The sequence below is a fragment of the Grus americana genome, chromosome 19, assembly GCF_028858705.1.
Source record: "Grus americana isolate bGruAme1 chromosome 19, bGruAme1.mat, whole genome shotgun sequence".
In the NCBI taxonomy this organism is placed as follows: domain Eukaryota; kingdom Metazoa; phylum Chordata; class Aves; order Gruiformes; family Gruidae; genus Grus; species Grus americana.
The window spans coordinates 4,654,263-4,671,370 of NC_072870.1; the positions used below are offsets into that span (position 1 = coordinate 4,654,263).

General features: G+C 40.8%; 2 protein-coding genes across 7 annotated transcripts in view; one reads left to right on the forward strand and one right to left on the reverse strand.

Moving 5' to 3' along the window:
• Positions 1 to 10,102, reverse strand: part of EFCAB5 (EF-hand calcium binding domain 5) — a 41,921-nt gene extending 31,819 nt beyond the window's left edge. Inside the window, exons 1-5 of one of the 6 annotated variants that reach the window (XM_054847263.1) lie at positions 10,030 to 10,102; positions 4,678 to 4,763; positions 4,409 to 4,577; positions 1,340 to 1,410; positions 835 to 907 (exon numbers count right to left, since the gene is read on the reverse strand). In XM_054847263.1, the coding sequence (XP_054703238.1) occupies positions 835 to 907; positions 1,340 to 1,400 (134 nt within the window). In that variant the 5' untranslated portion in view covers positions 1,401 to 1,410; positions 4,409 to 4,577; positions 4,678 to 4,763; positions 10,030 to 10,102. The other 5 variants (XM_054847265.1, XM_054847261.1, XM_054847264.1 and 2 more) reach the window with 5 other exon arrangements.
• Positions 9,803 to 17,108, forward strand: part of SSH2 (slingshot protein phosphatase 2) — a 103,031-nt gene continuing 95,725 nt past the window's right edge. Inside the window, exon 1 of the mRNA XM_054847268.1 lies at positions 9,803 to 10,048. Within this exon, the coding sequence (XP_054703243.1) occupies positions 9,986 to 10,048 (63 nt within the window). The 5' untranslated portion in view covers positions 9,803 to 9,985. The remainder of the gene's footprint in view (positions 10,049 to 17,108) is intronic.

Sequence of the window (17,108 nt, forward strand, 5' to 3'; positions counted from 1 at the left end):
ACAGATATAGAATAAAGTGATCTAGTAGTGAATGAGTAATTTTGACATCATTCACAGTCACCTCTGGGTCATCTATAACCACAAATGTTCACCTCTATATTTTTCTGAATAAAGCAATTAAAATGACAGCATTATTGTTCACCTAATGCGCTCACATTCTGACCTTAGCATATTGTAAGATGCCATGGAACCCCCTTCCAATAGTCATTAAATATTACACTAAAGCAAGCATCCCAGAACACACCCCGCAAATAAGCAACATAAAATAAAAAACAGTTTCTACTTTAAAAGGAAAGAAGGATCTGAAAGGAAAGGCTAAAGTAAAAATCCCAGGAGAAGGAGTTTCTATGATGCGCCAGGACAGTATCGTTGTTGGTTTGGTCAAGACAAATCATCCTGAAGGAGGAAAAGAAGGTTATCTCTTTATTAAGTTTGAAAGAATATAGCAGAAATGATCTGAAGAGTCCACAGACTTTTGATACTAACACTTGTCCTAAAGAACTGCTACCACTAACCTAGACCGGTTTGAAAGCAGTTTGCATTCCACATATGTAATTAAGATAGAGTCTAAAGAGAAATTATGTACTTGTAAAGGGCAGAATATTGCCTTAAACAGGAATAACTAGTGTTTCATTCTGTGTGACATGTTCTGGCATTTGTCCCACTTCTCAAGTTTTTATGAGAGACAACTGCCATCTCTGGCACTGTACTCCACAAGGTTCATTGTGCTCGACCCTTTGCCAGCCACGCTGCTGTCACACCATTCCTTTTGTAAAACAGAGACCAAGACACCAGCTCTGGTCTTGTGACCAGTCACACTTACAACTCTCTCACCTCTCTGATGCTGTGCCTGGCATCTCAGTTTTTAGCTCCTCTGTAACCATCTTCATTCCTCTCAGGTACGGGCCTGGTTTTGTAGAAATACCATACTGAGGGTTATGTCTCATCAGATATTCTCCAAGAAAATTAATGGGGTTAAATTTGGTTGGTTCTTTGCCTGGTGCAAGCACATTCTTTCTTTCCACTTCCATTAACAGTTTTTCCACTCCTGGGATTAATGTAGGCAGGAGTTTGTCAAGCAAATAGATGCAAGTATCTAGTGACTCTTTCTCTTCACTGAACCACTCTTTGGACAGCCAGTCACAGGGTTCTCTCTTTCTTACCTTTTCTTCTCTTGCCTTTTGGGCACGAGTCATCTTCACCTTTGACTCCTGCAGACCCAGACACCTCTGCTGTACCTTTTCATAAAAACACTTTTTCCACGGAGCATAATTACTAAGACACGGCAGCTCATCGGTCCCTTGATTTCTCTTCATTTCTGTGGCAGTCATATTCTTACCTCCAAGTTTGGGATGGTTTAGATCTGCAGTTTGGGCTGTTGCTTCTGGCTGAGCAGCCATACCTCAATCACTGTGACACAGGAAAAAAAGCAGCATGTTACATAATGCCAAAAGATGCAGCAGTGTCCTAGCAGATGACACAGGAAGTAAGTCTATAGTTAGGAATTATCTAATATTCTTTTTTCTATGTTCCTCTCTTATTCTGTTACTGCTGCTCTGCACTCTTAAATAAATACAACCCCTTTACTTCAAAGATCAGTAAATGATTTATAAAGATTAATTATGTATCACAACAGCCCTTGGAGACAGAGCAACTAAATAAGTGTGTTCCTTTCTTATGGGAGAAGAAACTGAGACACAGAAGAGAAGTGATTAATTCCCAGTCACTTCAAGACTCAGAAACCAAGCGGTGAACAGTGCTTGGAAGTCTTGTCCCCTCAGTTCTAACCAGTGGATTCCTCTTACCCCTGGTATCATTATTTCTGTTTAGCTCCCTTTGCATGCCTCCAGGAAATCCAGTGGATATAAGAGAAAGGAAGCAAGTAATGGAAAATACCAGATGCCTAGGAGCAAGATTTCTCTACATGTCACCTTCTGCTTCATCTTTTCTGTATCTGTGAAAAACAGTGAGGAAGCTTGTTCCACAGACTACTTAATTTCAACAGCTATTGGCAGCTATTTTTTCCTCTGGACATTTTGTTAAGGTATTGAGGACACAGGTGTATGGGTCAGCAGAGCTCCTACAGAAACGGAAACTCTATGCCATGAACTTTGTAATTAAGCTGTTCACAAGCACTTGATCTTGTAGATTATTCTGTAAAAGACAGACCTACAGAGAGTTGCAAGTATCTCCTTTCACAATTTCCCAAACATCACTGTTTTTTTCTCAAAATGTTCATTCTGTGAAATATCAGGAAGAAACTGAATTGCTCACAAGGCACAATTTGAAAACTATTGCTGTATGTCTCCACGCATAACTGCATCTGTAATGGGACTTATACATACAGAACAGAGCACAATGTTGCCCAACTACTTGATCCAAATCACCTGCATGCTGCAAAAAAACCAGCTCAGTGTTAAATGACAGCAAGGGAAGGGTGATATTAATAGAGGGAGTCTAACGCCTTTCCAAATTAAAGGTGAAACTCCACTCTGAACTTGCTGCCACACTATCCTTCTCAAGCTCTTATTTAAAAGTGCTTTGCGCTAAGGCCCTTCAGTATCCATAGCGATACCGTTGCTTTTGATATGGTTTGCTCTTCGTGTTTAAGCATTTGTAGCTGTTCTGAAGAGAGTCCAGCCTTCCAGGAAACTCATAAATGTGATCTACAGCCCTCCTGGCACACAAATGTAATTACTAATATGTTGACCTTCTGGTTCATAACCATTGTTTGAGTCCAAATATTGCTTGGATAGGTAGGATACTTCACAGCACTAAATTTCTATGTCTGTTTTCTCGATGGGCTTGTTGGCATCCTCTAGTAATTTGTTTTCAAAGATGATTATCTGCTCAGGAGTGAGATGGATTTATGGCTCAAGCTGCCTGCCTGACCCACACAGCAAGTTTTAAGATGGTAGCTGGTTTTGCCACCAAAGGACATGAGCTGTAAAGGAGTCCAGATTTATAATGGTAGAAAGGGAAACCTGTCAACCCTGTCAAATTCTTCCTTTGTTAGGTGAGTTTCTTTCAATAAGCTGTAAAACCAGACTCTTTCTGGTTCAAAGCAGGGTGTTAACCAAATGTTCTGGTCACATTCCAAATCAACTGGTTTTGTTGTGCCAAAATAAACTGTTCTTGGAGTTTCAAATACTTATGCTATTTTTTAACATCCTTTATGAGACCGCTCTGCAGTTTCTGTGCAATGTTAAAGTGACAACTGCACTCTGCTTTATGAGGTGGCTGATTCTGAATGACGATGAATATATTTTCTACACTGCTCTCAACCATTTGTTAGGATGATTTTGAGGATTAGTAAATGTTTATAAGTATCTCTATGTCTCTGAACAAAACAAAACAAAAAACAACTGAGTGCGACTGTTCTATCTCAATCCCATGGCATTCGCATAACTCTAAGAATGGAAGCAGGGCACAGAGAACTATGGCCGCTGCTTTAAGGCAGGACAGATAAAGCAGCCTAAGAGGGTACGGAAGAACATACAAAAAGCACATAACTTAAACAACAAAGGAGTGCTAGAATCAGGCCCTGAAACTTGGAATTTGTTGAGGATTACAGGGATGCACCTCCAGTTTGTGTAAGACACCATTGGCTTGTGAACTTCAGTGCTGATTTACATTAGTTGAGAATTTGGCCCATAATACACGGAACTCTCAAGGCCTATGGCATTCCCAAGTGGAGGCTTGATTGTCCAAATAATAGCAAGCATGGTGCACAGAGACAAGCTTTAGAAACACCCAGGAAATTTGAAATGTGATATAAAGTTTCCTGTAAGCCTTTGTTCAAGCTGAAGGCAAGATAAGCTTTTCATTATTTAGTAGGATGCCACTTTCCTGCCTCCTTTTCTGAGAGAGAAATGCTCTTGCTGGAATCCCTGCAGGTACAGAAAGATTATCTCTCCATTTTCTGTTCAAAACCCAAATCTGCTCATAAATAAGATTTTTATGGTTTCATTGGTATTCTGTTAGGGGATTTTGGTGGGTGGGACAGGGCTAGGAAAGACTAAAGTTTGTCAAGGTAAATATTTTGGAAGTGTTTGAGTTACAAAAGTCTTTTCAAAAACAGAGTCCGATCTCTCTGACGCTCTACTGCTCAGAAGTAGTTTTGCCTTTCCCTAACATGCTTCATACGGCACGTTTATCTCACCAATCACAAAAAGCCCAGTACCCTTTTCATACATTATCTTCTTTTCAATACAATTGAAATTTAAAAAGACTCTCTTTTGCTTTCTGAAGCTTTGAAGAACTGTTTTCCTTACCTTTGGAGCAGGTATCAAAATAGATCTTATTCCTCCCGCTTTCAAAGTGGCTTTGCAAGTGAACAGGAATTTAATATACGCCCATCTGTTCTCAACCATTAAAAATCTTAAAGTGAATTAGGGATTTCTCAGACCTGCTGTGGAGCCGGGCTGGTTTACTCCTCTGTGTGTTTGCAGTTGCTAAGCAATAATCCCAAAGGTTGCTATGTCTCTTCCACCACTCAGAATTGCTGTAGGTTGTCTTTTGGCTTTGGCAGCCCAACAGACTCTTCTGTACTGAACTTAGACCACTGCATCACATGACTGAAAATAAAATAAAAGAAAAAAGACTATGAATAGCAACAGATAACATTAAGGGCAAATAGAGAGAGAATCCACAGGTGCCCGATGACAGGAGGTTTACCTTCAGGTTCAAGGTTCATGAAGGCCAGAACTGTCGTGAGTCCATAAAAACGTGAACTGAGGACTGTATTAACCAGATGTAAGAATCTGAGACATAAAAAGAAATTAATTACAAAGTAAATTTAAACATTTCCAAGCTCTCATTTTTGTAAAGAACTGTGTCGCTTTGAAGCAGCCTTGCAGGAAAGGCACGTCCAGCACTAATAAGGGGGGAGTTTGTAGTGCCTTTTTGTTAGACTGCCTTTAAACCTGAATCTAAAGGAATCTGATGAATCACCTTTAATAATTTCTCCTATATTCTTGAAGCATAATATGCAACACAGGGAAAGGAAAAGGGAAAAGACAAAAACATCTATGACAGCCTTTCTGTGCTCATTTATACTAATGTAAATCAGGTGTCTGTTTAGGGATTTCCTTGGTGTTATGCAGGGCTTCCAACTAAGAAATTTATGGCCATTTCTGCCAGGAAACAAGGTTTATCTAATGCTATTTTTCTCTTTGTATTTTGCACCGGAAGAGGCATGATCTTTGGATTGTCTGCCTGCAGGAAAACTGAACGGTGACTTTATCTACGGTATTTGTCATTGGAACAGCTGCACAGTACCCTACGCTCTAGCAGAGCATTACTCTCCATTTTAGGGGACAGCTGAGCCTGTTCTAAAACTTGAAATAGAGGAGGTTTAATATAAATAACAGTTTTTCCAAAATCTGATACAGCTACTGTCAGAATCACATTTGTTGTACAGTTTAGGAACCCTGGAGTTTTAACTGTGGTCTCAAAAATGTCATTCTCTGTCATCTTCATCAAGTCACTTGTTATTTATTACAGCATCTACAACACCAAGGTAAATAATAATTAATTTGTAAAACTGTGGAATTGGAAATAGCTCCACAGACCCAGAGTCCCAACAGCAACCCAGTACAATATTTTATGCCGCCCTTAAAAAAAGGTTTAGTTTTGTTCCTAAGACCAGCTATAGAAGTTAGAAAGCAAGCATGCTGTGTACAGGCTCTTTACAAGGAGGAAATTTGCTCAGAAATTACAAAGCATACAGTGACAATTGTACTTTAGTGGACAGTCAAAAGCCTCCATTTTTATTTTATTTTTATACTGTCTTTTCTGGAAATCAGGACGCTATAGAAATTCCTGGTGTGTGTCCCCAGCAACATTTATTTTCCTGTGCTATGTGCCTCTCAGAAAAAAATGTTTCTTCTGGACACTCTCAAATACCACTGGAATGCCAAGCTTACCAGTGTAGTAATATGCCATAGACACTACGATACTGGCTTGATTTTAGAATTCAGTATTTGCTTGCAGAGAGGAAATATAGCAAAAAAAACCCCACAGGAAAAAAAAACCATATAAGACAATTTTCATGTGAAAAATATGCTGTAATAAATGATCATTTCTTTGGTATTTATTGGAAAAAATATGTATCAGAAGGAAATATGCTCATTGCGATGTATTTCCAAGATGTGTTGAAATAGAGCATCAATTGTGTCAATAAAATGAAGCAGAAAATTAGTGCACAGGACTAATATAAAATGAGGCTTTAAATTGGATTGTGCTCTTTTTCCCTCAAAGCAGTTTGCACATGATGAATTCTCATTATCTTTTCTCCCAGGTGGGCTTGATTTTTCCCCTTTGCAATTCAGAATTCTGTTGCCATTATGATTAACTTACAAAACTTTTTTTGGTATGAAACATAAATTAAAAAATACTCTCCCTTTTCTTAAAGTGATTTTTTTAACTCCCAAATAAAAGCATACAAATAGAACTTGGAAGGAGGGATTAAAAGGGCTCTATTTTTATTTTTCTGGAAATGAAATCCCACGAGTTAAGCAAACCTTTAATCGCACCCTATTTAACTTGGCTGTTATCCCTCAATGTTTTTGCTAAGCAAAGTGTATCCTTTTATTATGCCATCAAATACTTGCACTGTTGACAAAATAATGGGCTGAATATGTCATCACAGATGTTTTGCTGGAATTGCCTCTTCTATCTTTTTTTGTTTTTCTGTGTAAGATACATTTTGGGAGCACTCTCTTGCCTTTTGCAGCTGATGCCAAGATTATGCAATAAAAGCCCCGACATGTAGTAATAATAAGTTGTGTTAGCCAGAGAAATGTTTGCAATCCATTAAAGAAAGAAAATAGTCAGGTTTGGAAATGCATACAAAACCAGCTCATGGATAGCTTCACATCCTTTAAATGATATATTGGGCTAAAGCTGCAGGTGCTGACCACAGTGCTTTCAGCATGGGGAAGAATAAGTCCACAGACTCCCCGTTTTCTTTTTTGTACCAACCATGATGCTGTGACCACAGGCTGCCCTTTAATTGCTCTTTTCAATCAGAATACATCATCTGCCTTACAGCTTCCTCCTCCACATTTAAATTCTGCTGCTAAAAAACACTGCACATGCAAATGATACCTTTCTAATGGCTCAGAGAACCATTGCAGTCTGTGATTATTGTAGTTGATAACTGATATGTTGGACCTTTGGCTAACTGTAGATAGCACCTCCATTATTTACTTGTGGTAAATGTTTTTTAAGTGTTTGCTGTTTAAATACCTGGAAGAGCTATCGGATATATGAAAAAATACACAAAAGTCTATTTTGGAAGCTAGTTTAAATAATCATTTTTTGATAGTAATCCCTGCATTGTTGCTCAAAATCCAGAATGAAACACCAGTCCCAGGTGAGGAAACTGCTAGAATACTCTGGAAACTTGTAGTCTTCCACCTATCCTCTGCATCAACGCAGATATATCGGAACAGAAGCTGCAATCCTTGAAGCAGCCCTGTATTTGCAGGAATCCGTTTGAGAAAAACAAAACAATAATCTAGATATTATGCTTTAGAGAAAGGTGAAGAGCATTAAGATTCCTGTCATATGCCAGAGGAAAAAAAACTTTCCCATCCTCAAATGTGAATCCTGCCTCCACTGAAAATCATGGCAAGAACTTTACAGCAGCATGGCCTCAACCGGTGGTTGGGAACCACAAAGAATCTCTCTTTCTGCTAAGCCTCATGATGCTTTGTATAACCAATATGTAGCCAAGCACTTGAGTCCATGCTTATGTTCTCAAAACCTTCTCCAAGGAACTACTGAGTGATGCAGGATCAGTTTTACTTGAAAGAAAGAAATGCTTTGCCAGGAGACAAAGCACTTTCTCAGTTTCACAGAAGATAAGAGACAAAAATGTAGTTAGAAGAACAAACATGATATTTGAGTAAAATATTATGAAAAGCATCTACAATGAATATGGCAGCAAACATAAATCATCTTTAAAATTATTGGAAACAAAAAGGTTCCCATGTGTTCCATTATACTGTTGATGCATGACATTTTTAGTTAACGTTTTTCTTCTGTTCTTTCCTGAACTGGGTATGAACTAAATAAAACGGTGACTAATATGGTCTGAAAAATATACTTTATGCAGTTTAGTTATATAGCTGGAACACATAGCAAATATTAATAGGAAAGACGTTCTTTTGAAACTACAGATAGAGCGTTTTTCAGTAGCCACACCTAACAGCCATACCGGTCTAGCTGTGTCATCTGAAAGCCTGAAAAAAATCTGGTACGTGCAGCTCACAAGCACAGAAAAGTCCTTCTTCTCCCCAAACTTGCAGCTTGCTTTATCTATAATAGCAAAAGGATGTCCTTATTTGAAATAGTCTTTGCTGATCTATATCTACTGTACAGATCTACTAAAACCACATCTGTATTGCAGATTTGCCCACAAAAAGATAAGGCATTTAATAAATAAAGGAGAGGGAGGGACCGGACAAGAGGCTGCTCAGAAAAAGATATTGTCTTATTGGGAAGCTGTGGAATATTCAGAACATGGGGGATACTAATTTAAAAGGGGTCTGGAAGGCATTTTCTCGACCTCTATGCCATAAATCCGAGTGCGCTGCTAGCACACTTTCCATAAATATTGTATTTCAAAATAACAACATGATGACTGTAAAAGGCAGGACAATGACTCTTTTTTTATCTATGAGTTTTGCTTATTCTCCTCACGTGCTCGGATCTCACTGATGGCTCTTTCAGACCCTTTCACATTCCAGCTCCTGGCTTGCTGTGCAGTGTGCTCTGTAAACTCAGATTTGGTCCAGTTTAGGGAGCCTGTCCTTCATCTTCTCCACTAGGAGGCAAAATGCCTCATTAGCCAGCCTTACTTCTTCATTGCAGTGAAGCCCAGCTACCAGAGCTGCCCTGCTGATTATTTTGACTGCAGGGCACTGGAAAATAACCTAAAGAGCTACCATGTGTCTTCTCTGGTGCTTAGATTTACAGGGGCAAAAGGGTCTTGTATGGTCCTGTCAGTCTAAGGAGCAGATGAAAGGAATATGGACCAAGGGCTTAAAAGGAATCAATGGGTTAATACACACTCTTGACAAAGAGTTTGCTCTGTTTAATATTTACAATGGCTTCTGTTTCTCATATGCAGTGTTGTCATTAGGTGCCCAAGACAGTCCTTGATCCCAATTACCTCCATGTCAATGTTCCCACAAATTCAGTAGCACCAGGCGGAAACTCCAAAACATATGAAGCTTGCTAGGATTTGGCCCTTTGTCTCAGAACCCAAACTGTCAATCAGTATTGCGTTCTGGGGATGTTTGAACGCTTAAAATGTCGTATGTACTTATTAGACTAGGTTTTCGGTGTTTGGGCTTGTGCATTATGTATAAATTGGTGTCATATGCTGCTTTTATTACAGAAAGAGTTACTATTGCTCCCTAATCGAAGGAAAAGCTACATTAAGGCCAACTTTCAAGGTGCCATACACAGTTACAGCTCCCAGCAGGGTGGGATTCCAAAAAACCATCACTTTTACATACCACAACGCCCTGCCGGGAAGCACATTCTGGGTGACCACAGCCAAGCTGGCACACATTACTAAAACACATCCGTCAGGCTGAGAGGCCGGAGAAGGAATGACAAGACACACACACCCCACCCCACCCCACCCCGCCTCACACGCCAGGCCCAAGGGACCGGGAACCCACCGGCACCGTAAGGGTTAACCCGCCGCCGCGGCCCAGGGGTGGGTGGTGCCGCGCTGACAGGTGGCGCATGCGCACTGGTGCTTTATTGTGCCCGGCCGGCCCAGCCCCAACGCGCCTCAGTCGGTGAGAGGCCGTTGGCGCGCGTGGAGCTGCTGCCCCCTGCGGCCGGTACCGCGCCACCTCCGCTTCCCTCCCCGTCCTCCCGTCGCCGCCGGCACTCGCCATGGAGTAAGGCTTCCCCCCCTCCACCGGCCGGACGGGGCGGGGGGGGTCCCCGCCACGCCTCGATGGCTCTGGTCACGGTGCAGCGCTCGCCTACTCCCAGCGCTACCTCCAGCCCTTGCGCCTCGGTGAGTCCGACCGTCAGCCGCCCGCCCGGCGCTGAGGGGAGTGTGGCGGTTAGTGGCCGTTAGGGTCTGGCGCGCGGCGGTGCGCATGCGTGCGCCAGACCCCCCCCCCTCCCCCCCCCTTCTTCTTCCCGCCGGTGGCCGGGCCCTGACAGCTCCGTGAGGGCAGCGGCGATCGCCCGCCCGCCTCAGCGCCCCCGGGACCGGGGGCGCTGAGGCGGGCGGGCGACCGCCGGCTGCCCTCGATCCTTGGAAACGGGGGTCAGACACCCCTGCGGGGCCCTCTCGTCGAGGTTGCGTCGCTGTGGCCTGGTGACAAGGCGAAGAGAGAGGCGGGGGTCCCGGGAAGCCCCTTAGCAGGCCTGGTCTGAGGTGGGGGGAGTCAGTGGGGCTCCGTGATCCCAGCCCTCGGGCTGTGGAAGGGCTCTCGGGCACCGCAACCCGGTCTTCAGCCCCTGCTGCCCCATCTGCAGCGCGGAACTGTCTAAATAAAGCAGCCTGGTTTAATTTTGTTTTCATTGTATGTGGTGGGGGAGAGGCGGGAAGTGTGTGTGGAAGCAAACTGACATTGTTCGTGCTACGGTTGTTTTAAGACGATTTAATCTGACAGTACCCTCTGGGTATATGCAGTATGTGGCCCTTCCTTTGCGAAGAGCTAAGTTTGGGTTTTGGGGTTTTTTTTTGAATGTTGCATAAAATCTTCAAGAGGCTGTGTCAAGCCCAAGACGGATACAGAAAGGCCAGATTTCAAATCTCTGGGTGAGATGTGCAGAATGAGCAGATGTTCTCATCGCTGCCCTGAATGAGGAAGTGAGACAGGAGGCTATAAAGACTTCTTGCTTTTCCATGCTCTTTAAACTTGGGACTGTTGTAGTACTTCTATGTTGTAAAATATTGCGTGTTAACCCCTTTAACTGCTACCTACCGACTATGTGGCTTGTTTCTATTATAACTAAGGATGACAATGAAAATAGTGAGCTTGCTTTCAGTTTCTGTATGCTAACTTCTAACTTCTCAGTTGGCTTTTTTTCCTTTAAAAAAACCTCCTGCATTATCACACTGGCATTATGTCTGGTTTGTAAATGTTTGGGGGGGAGAAGAGTTGAAATCCCAGTTGCTTCCGTCATGGGGGGTGTGTGGATGAAAAAGCCAACTACTCTGAAAATATTTCTTCTTGTATTAGGTAACCTCTTCTGAAACTAGATCAACTACTTGACAGGTCCTGCCTGCCCCAACAGCATTTTAGCTGTCAGAACACTTTTTTTTTTTTTTTTTCTTTCATTCCCATGTTTCTCCTAAGGTATTTAGCAACACAGATTAATTTCTCCTATATTTCTCTGCTATAAATGTTAATATGGTCCATTACTTCAGAGGTTGCTTCCCTCTTTTGACTTCTGCTGCACCCTTTCCACTATTCCTTTTCTCATACATTTCTTGCATTTAAGACATCTTGTGAGAATAGGTAGGTCTCTCTTGGCATCATCCTTCTCTCTCCCACTTGGATGCAGAACCCCTTCCTTTGTTAAATATTTGAGATAGATGAACAATTAGTTGTATTCTGTAAGGCTCTCCCATCTGGAACAGCCAGGCCGTTTCCCAACCAATTAAATTAAATTGAAACTGTACTGATTTTTTAGTACTACTTAGTTTTTAAATACATAAACAACTCCCTCCAGAGCCTGATAAATCCAGAGAATGCAGCTTTTGGTCTATTTATCTATATTCTCTTTTTTTTCAATCTCATAGTACTGAGGCAGAATCTGTACCACAGGTCTCTGTAAATCCTTGGTGCCCTATGCAACAGTAAGTGTGTGACTCTTCCTGGCTTGGTTTTGCTTCTCATAATAACTTCTACTTTCTCAACCTTTTCTTGCAGTCTAAAGTGGAAATGATATTCAACATATTTGCCCTTAACTACTATTGTTTGAGTACTTCTGCATTTCCTGTTATAACTTCCTAACCACACTTGAGGGTTTTGACTGCCCTTTTAGCCTCTTGTTAGATAGCTGGGGTTGGTTGTTTCTCCATCTTGTTGACAGAATTTTGTTGCACTTGTGTGTGTTCCTCCTCTGTCACAAAGTTGTTGTTTCTTAATCAAAACTTTTGGTATAATTTCAGATTATGATCCTTCCTAGGCTGCTAAGGGCTTGTGAACAGGGCAGTTGCTTTTTTAGTCCTCAGGAAGGCTTATGTCCTGCGAGCCTGCCATGCTTGCCATTATGGATCCTTGTTGACTTTAGCAGGGAGACTTGTTTCTTTCAGTGTTAGGTGAAATTGGTTGAAACAATCTGTTGTAAACTGATGGTAGCTTCCTTCTGTACAGACTGATAATTCTATCTCCAAGTTATCTCTTTAAAAGAAAGCTCATCTTGCTAAATACTTTTTATGACTAGCGTAAGGGTCTAACCCTGCTGTTTCTGAACACAGATTATATGGTAACTGCTGGAACTTTGCTGTTAGAGCTTGTGGGCAAGGAAGAAGCCTGTCGGTGTTCAAGCATATGGCTATGTCTAATTCTGTTTCCAGGTCACTAAGAATTTTGAGGACAGAAATGTATTCTCTTTTAAATGGCTTGATGTCTCTTTGCTTTAGAGATAGACTTCTCCAACAAGGAGAAGGGAATTGATGTCCTCAAACTGAATTTTTGCATTAAGTATGCCCTATAAACAGTTATAATTGGCTCTTATGGATTCAGGGGAATAGCTGATCTGAATCACTCTGAAATTGGATGGCTTTTATTTATAGGTTTTTATCTTGTTCTCATTGCCATAGAGCATCTCATGAGCATTCATTTCAGGGTAGTTCATGCAAAGTGTTGATTATAGATTTACAGCCCTCTGATCGCTTGATGACTTGTAAAATTCCCTTAATTGTCTGTCCAGAGTTCTGCTGTTTGTTTTGGCCTTTAGTTATGCAGCCACTTTTGAGAGCCACTTTTTGCAGTCTTCACTTCTATACAGCAGAAGAGTTAGCTGTCTTCTGACGTGCCATGTTAGCAGAAAAGGGTAGAAGGCAGGACTGTACTACAGTAACATGTAAAAATCTAGCCTGTTGCTTTTTTTTCTCTACATCCCAGATTCTTCAACCCTACTTCCAAATATCTCTGCCATATTTCCTGTCTTGCAGGCCAGTGTCTTGTCAAGTGTTAGGGCTTTCCTATCCTTCCCTGCTAGCATCTTCATTTCACTGGAAAAAAATGAAAGCATATTTTCTTTGGGTGCTTTCTTGACAATTTTAAGATAGCGGACAGAAAGAAATCTGAATGAATTTAACTTGCTATATCCTTTACTTGGAGTTTAAAAAGGTTGGTCACTGTTGTTAACCAAAATATAACTTTTTAAAAGGGAATAAGCTGTTTTGCTTGGGTTGTTAGCGTGCATGCATTGTTGTTAATACTGTCCTTGTTTACGTACAATTTTTAAGTTACTTTTGCTGCTTGGATCTCTAAGCAGTGAACTGCCTCTCTGAATCTACTGTTGGTATTAAGCTGCAGGTGTCTGTCTCTATCTGACAAAGATGAAATATCTCTATTGCTTGCTTCGTAGCAAAGTGTGGGCACAGCAGCCACGTTGTCAGGTCTAGGGACAAGCTGCAAGAAAGAATTTTGGCTAAAGCAGAGGAGAGCTAGTAAAAGGTGCCTGCCTCAAAATCCTTTGTGAGCCTTGTTATCTAAGGCACTGGAAGCTGTTGGGTAACTTCAGTCACCAGGCTAGCATCGAATCCGTGCCATCATGATGATGGGAGCAGTGGAAAACTGCTCTAATACTGTTTGTAGCTTTCCAAAAGACTTTTGTTAATTCTCTGTATTGGGAAATAATCTATTGAAACTTGCCCTTTTAAATTATTTTTATGCACAGTTCTTAAAAAAAAAAAAATCTGTAATTTGTTTTTAGTGCTGTTTTTCTTTTGTCTATTACATCTCTTTCTTGAGAAGTGAAGAAGCTGGGCAGGCAATCTGGCCCTGACTGCTCTCGCAGTTCACTTGTCTTCCCTACCCTCAGGGAGACAATATGCTTTTATTGGAAGGGAGCGACTGACCCAGAAAGAGAGGATATGCTGCATATATTGTTCTAAAATGCATAGTTTAAAAAAAAAAAAAGTTTAAAGTAAATGAAAACCTAAGCCATTTGACTTCCCTTCCTTAATCCCAGGAGAACAGCTTAAGCAGGAAGCAGAGTCCTGCAAATGTGTTTGGGAGTCTCTGTCATGTTTTGCTTGAGAGCTCCTTGCTGGTGGAACATGCAGGAAATACTTTCCCACTTATTTATGGGGAAGCTAAATATAACATTTCTTTACCGTTGGTCCTGCAGTAGCTATTAAACAATATGGTAATTGTGAGTTTATTTAATCATTGATACGTCTAGTCTATCTCACATAGAACTTTTCTCTTTTTTTTATTTTTTTATTTTTATATTAAGATCTTCATGGCTGCTGCTTGTATAGGGTTGTGGAGAGTTGATTTCTGGAGGGGACTACAATGTAGCTAGGAAAACAGAAGTTTCTTATGAAATATTTAGTAGACTTAGAAATACATAATATTTAAAGATGCTATCATCTCTTACTTGTTGGTTTTCCTCAATGGATGTTTTTCAAGTATAGGCATAGCTCATTCTGAAAACAGACGTTTTTAAAGGCAGTGGACCAGAAGAATGTGCTGATTCCTGCTTTAGGCAAACTTCTCATAGTGCCTTACAGATACCTCAATTTCCTGTGTTGCCAACTGCCACCATTTGGGAGATAAAACTGTATTAGTGAGGTGATTTGTAACTTCCTATCTTTCAAACTTCTTCTGTTGAAAGCTCTGCAAGGAAACTGGGAGGCATCTACCTCTTGTTGGATGTGATGTTGTACTGTTAAAAGATGAAGATTTCCATACAGCTGGGCAAGACCAGGCTCTGGGGTTGCAGAAAATTTTTGTTAGTGTAAATGCATTTGTATGTGGTGAGACTCTCCTCTTCTTAAAGCAGCTTGATGACAAAACACCAGTCCTTCTCTTGAAGATTTGTTGTCTATTGTGTACACACATACCAGGCTCTTCTAGAGATCTGTATGAAATGCAAGGTCCTTTTTTAGGCTGAGAACAGTATTTGGAGCTGAGAAGGAGGTTGACAGTTGAATTGGACCTCACTGAGGATCACATAGAAACATTCTTAAAACTTGCAGAGTACAAGAAAGAGTCTGTATCTCTTTGCTTTTTTTTTTTCTTTAAGGGATCTAACTCTGCTTTTTTTAGGATATCTCAATGATAGCTTGATTTTTATTTTTTTAATTTCTTCCTGAAACAGCCAAACCTTTATTTGCATATCCCAGATACGTTTCTACTCTTTCTGAGCATTCATACCTTACAGCCACACTGATGATGATTAGGTTTTTTTTGTGTAGTGGAGTGGATTAGTTTTTGCAGACTCTTTTTTTTTAAACTGATTTGTGAGAAGAGTAGTGTAAATTTGGACCTGGCTACGACTTACTTTGACTATCAAGTCTAATATGCTGTCCTATTTGTTAGTGTGCTTATTGAGCTAAAGGATGTACTGAATATAAAATACCTCTTTCATATTGTGCTTTACATTAGATCACTTAGTCTAAGGTTTCTTTGCAAAGTTGGCAGCTACTTCTCCCACATTCTTCCCCTTCTTTTTGTTTTGTTTACTGGGGCATTGCTTTACAACTTGTCAGTTTTGAAGTACTTATGTCTTGAGCAGTGAAGTCCAGCCAAAAGACGCTATGGTAGCTGGCCTAGAAGCTGAAGCCTGCTTTTCTTGGGGAAGGTCAAGTTTCTTGTAGTACTTTGTCAGTGTTGACCTAAAATGGCCATTTTTAGTTTAAGAGGGAAACTTTGTCTTTGTACTTATTTCAACTTCTTTTTTTTTTTTATTCCACTGAGTATGGTGCTATTTGTGGCATTTCAGATAAAACAACTATACAGCTCAGTTGCATCTTTCAAAATATGAAGTTACATTGAAACAGACTGAGTGAAATATACGCTGACGTTGTCACCTCTTGAGTTCCAGCAATACATAAATTCTTGTGTTTTGAAAAGGAGCCTATAATTTGAAAATACAAATAGCCTGTGATTCCATAATGAGTCATTATCTAGCCAATATTGATTCTTGCTGTTTAAGCAATGAAAGAAGGTTGGAAAGGGCAGGATTCTATAATATCCACAGTTATTCTGAGAGTCAATGACACACTTTCTCAAGTGGAGAATGCTATTTTGAGTGGAGACTGCCATTCAAAAAGCAGTCTGATGGAAGTATTTTAGTGTAAAAGAGGGCTGCCTTCATGCAGGGGTAGTGCCTGAGGATTTCCAGTTGCTGGAAAAAAAATCCTGACAGATCTATAGCTATTCTGTCTTGGGGAAATTAAAAACCAAACCAAAACAAAAAAAACCCCCAAAAATAGCCTTTGGGCAGCTTAGTTCAATGTAGCTGCTCCCTGATCACAGCCTGCAGCTCAAGGTTTCATTCTTCAGTCACAACAAACCACATCCTCCCAGTACCACAGTTCTGCTTCACTCTGCTGAAGCGCAAAGGCTGTTTTGCAGACTGGCTCTTGGGAACATCTGTGTGCTGGAAGCTCTTGTTGTCCTTGCAAGAGTGTACCGGATGGGAAGACTTCAGAAATGCTCTTGTACTTTTTGTTCAACTGGCATGAAGCTTTTACTGTTTTCATACCTGACTCTTGCTGATGCCATTAGCAAGAAGCATGTTCTAAGCTGCTGGTTTTCTGTGGCTGATACTTCCTTTATATAAACTGGCCTTGCAACATGAGCACTAGGCCTGTCAGCTGCCTGCTCTGAGACTTAGAGTTGTTTAGTTCAGCCTGTGAATTTAAGAAGAATCTCCTCTCTGTTCCATTGATTGCCTGAGCATCCATTAATCTTTTTATTAGGTAGTGGCAATGAATCTCGTATATTTTGTATAAAGGTAGAAGGGGAATCTTGGAAAAAGAGAATAAACAGGTGATACCTTTTGGAAGTAGTGATTTAAACAAGGCAGACAGGGTTTCTTACCTTTGGGTAGAAGCTGTTCCTCCAGAGCACTCTGTTTAAAGGGATACAAAA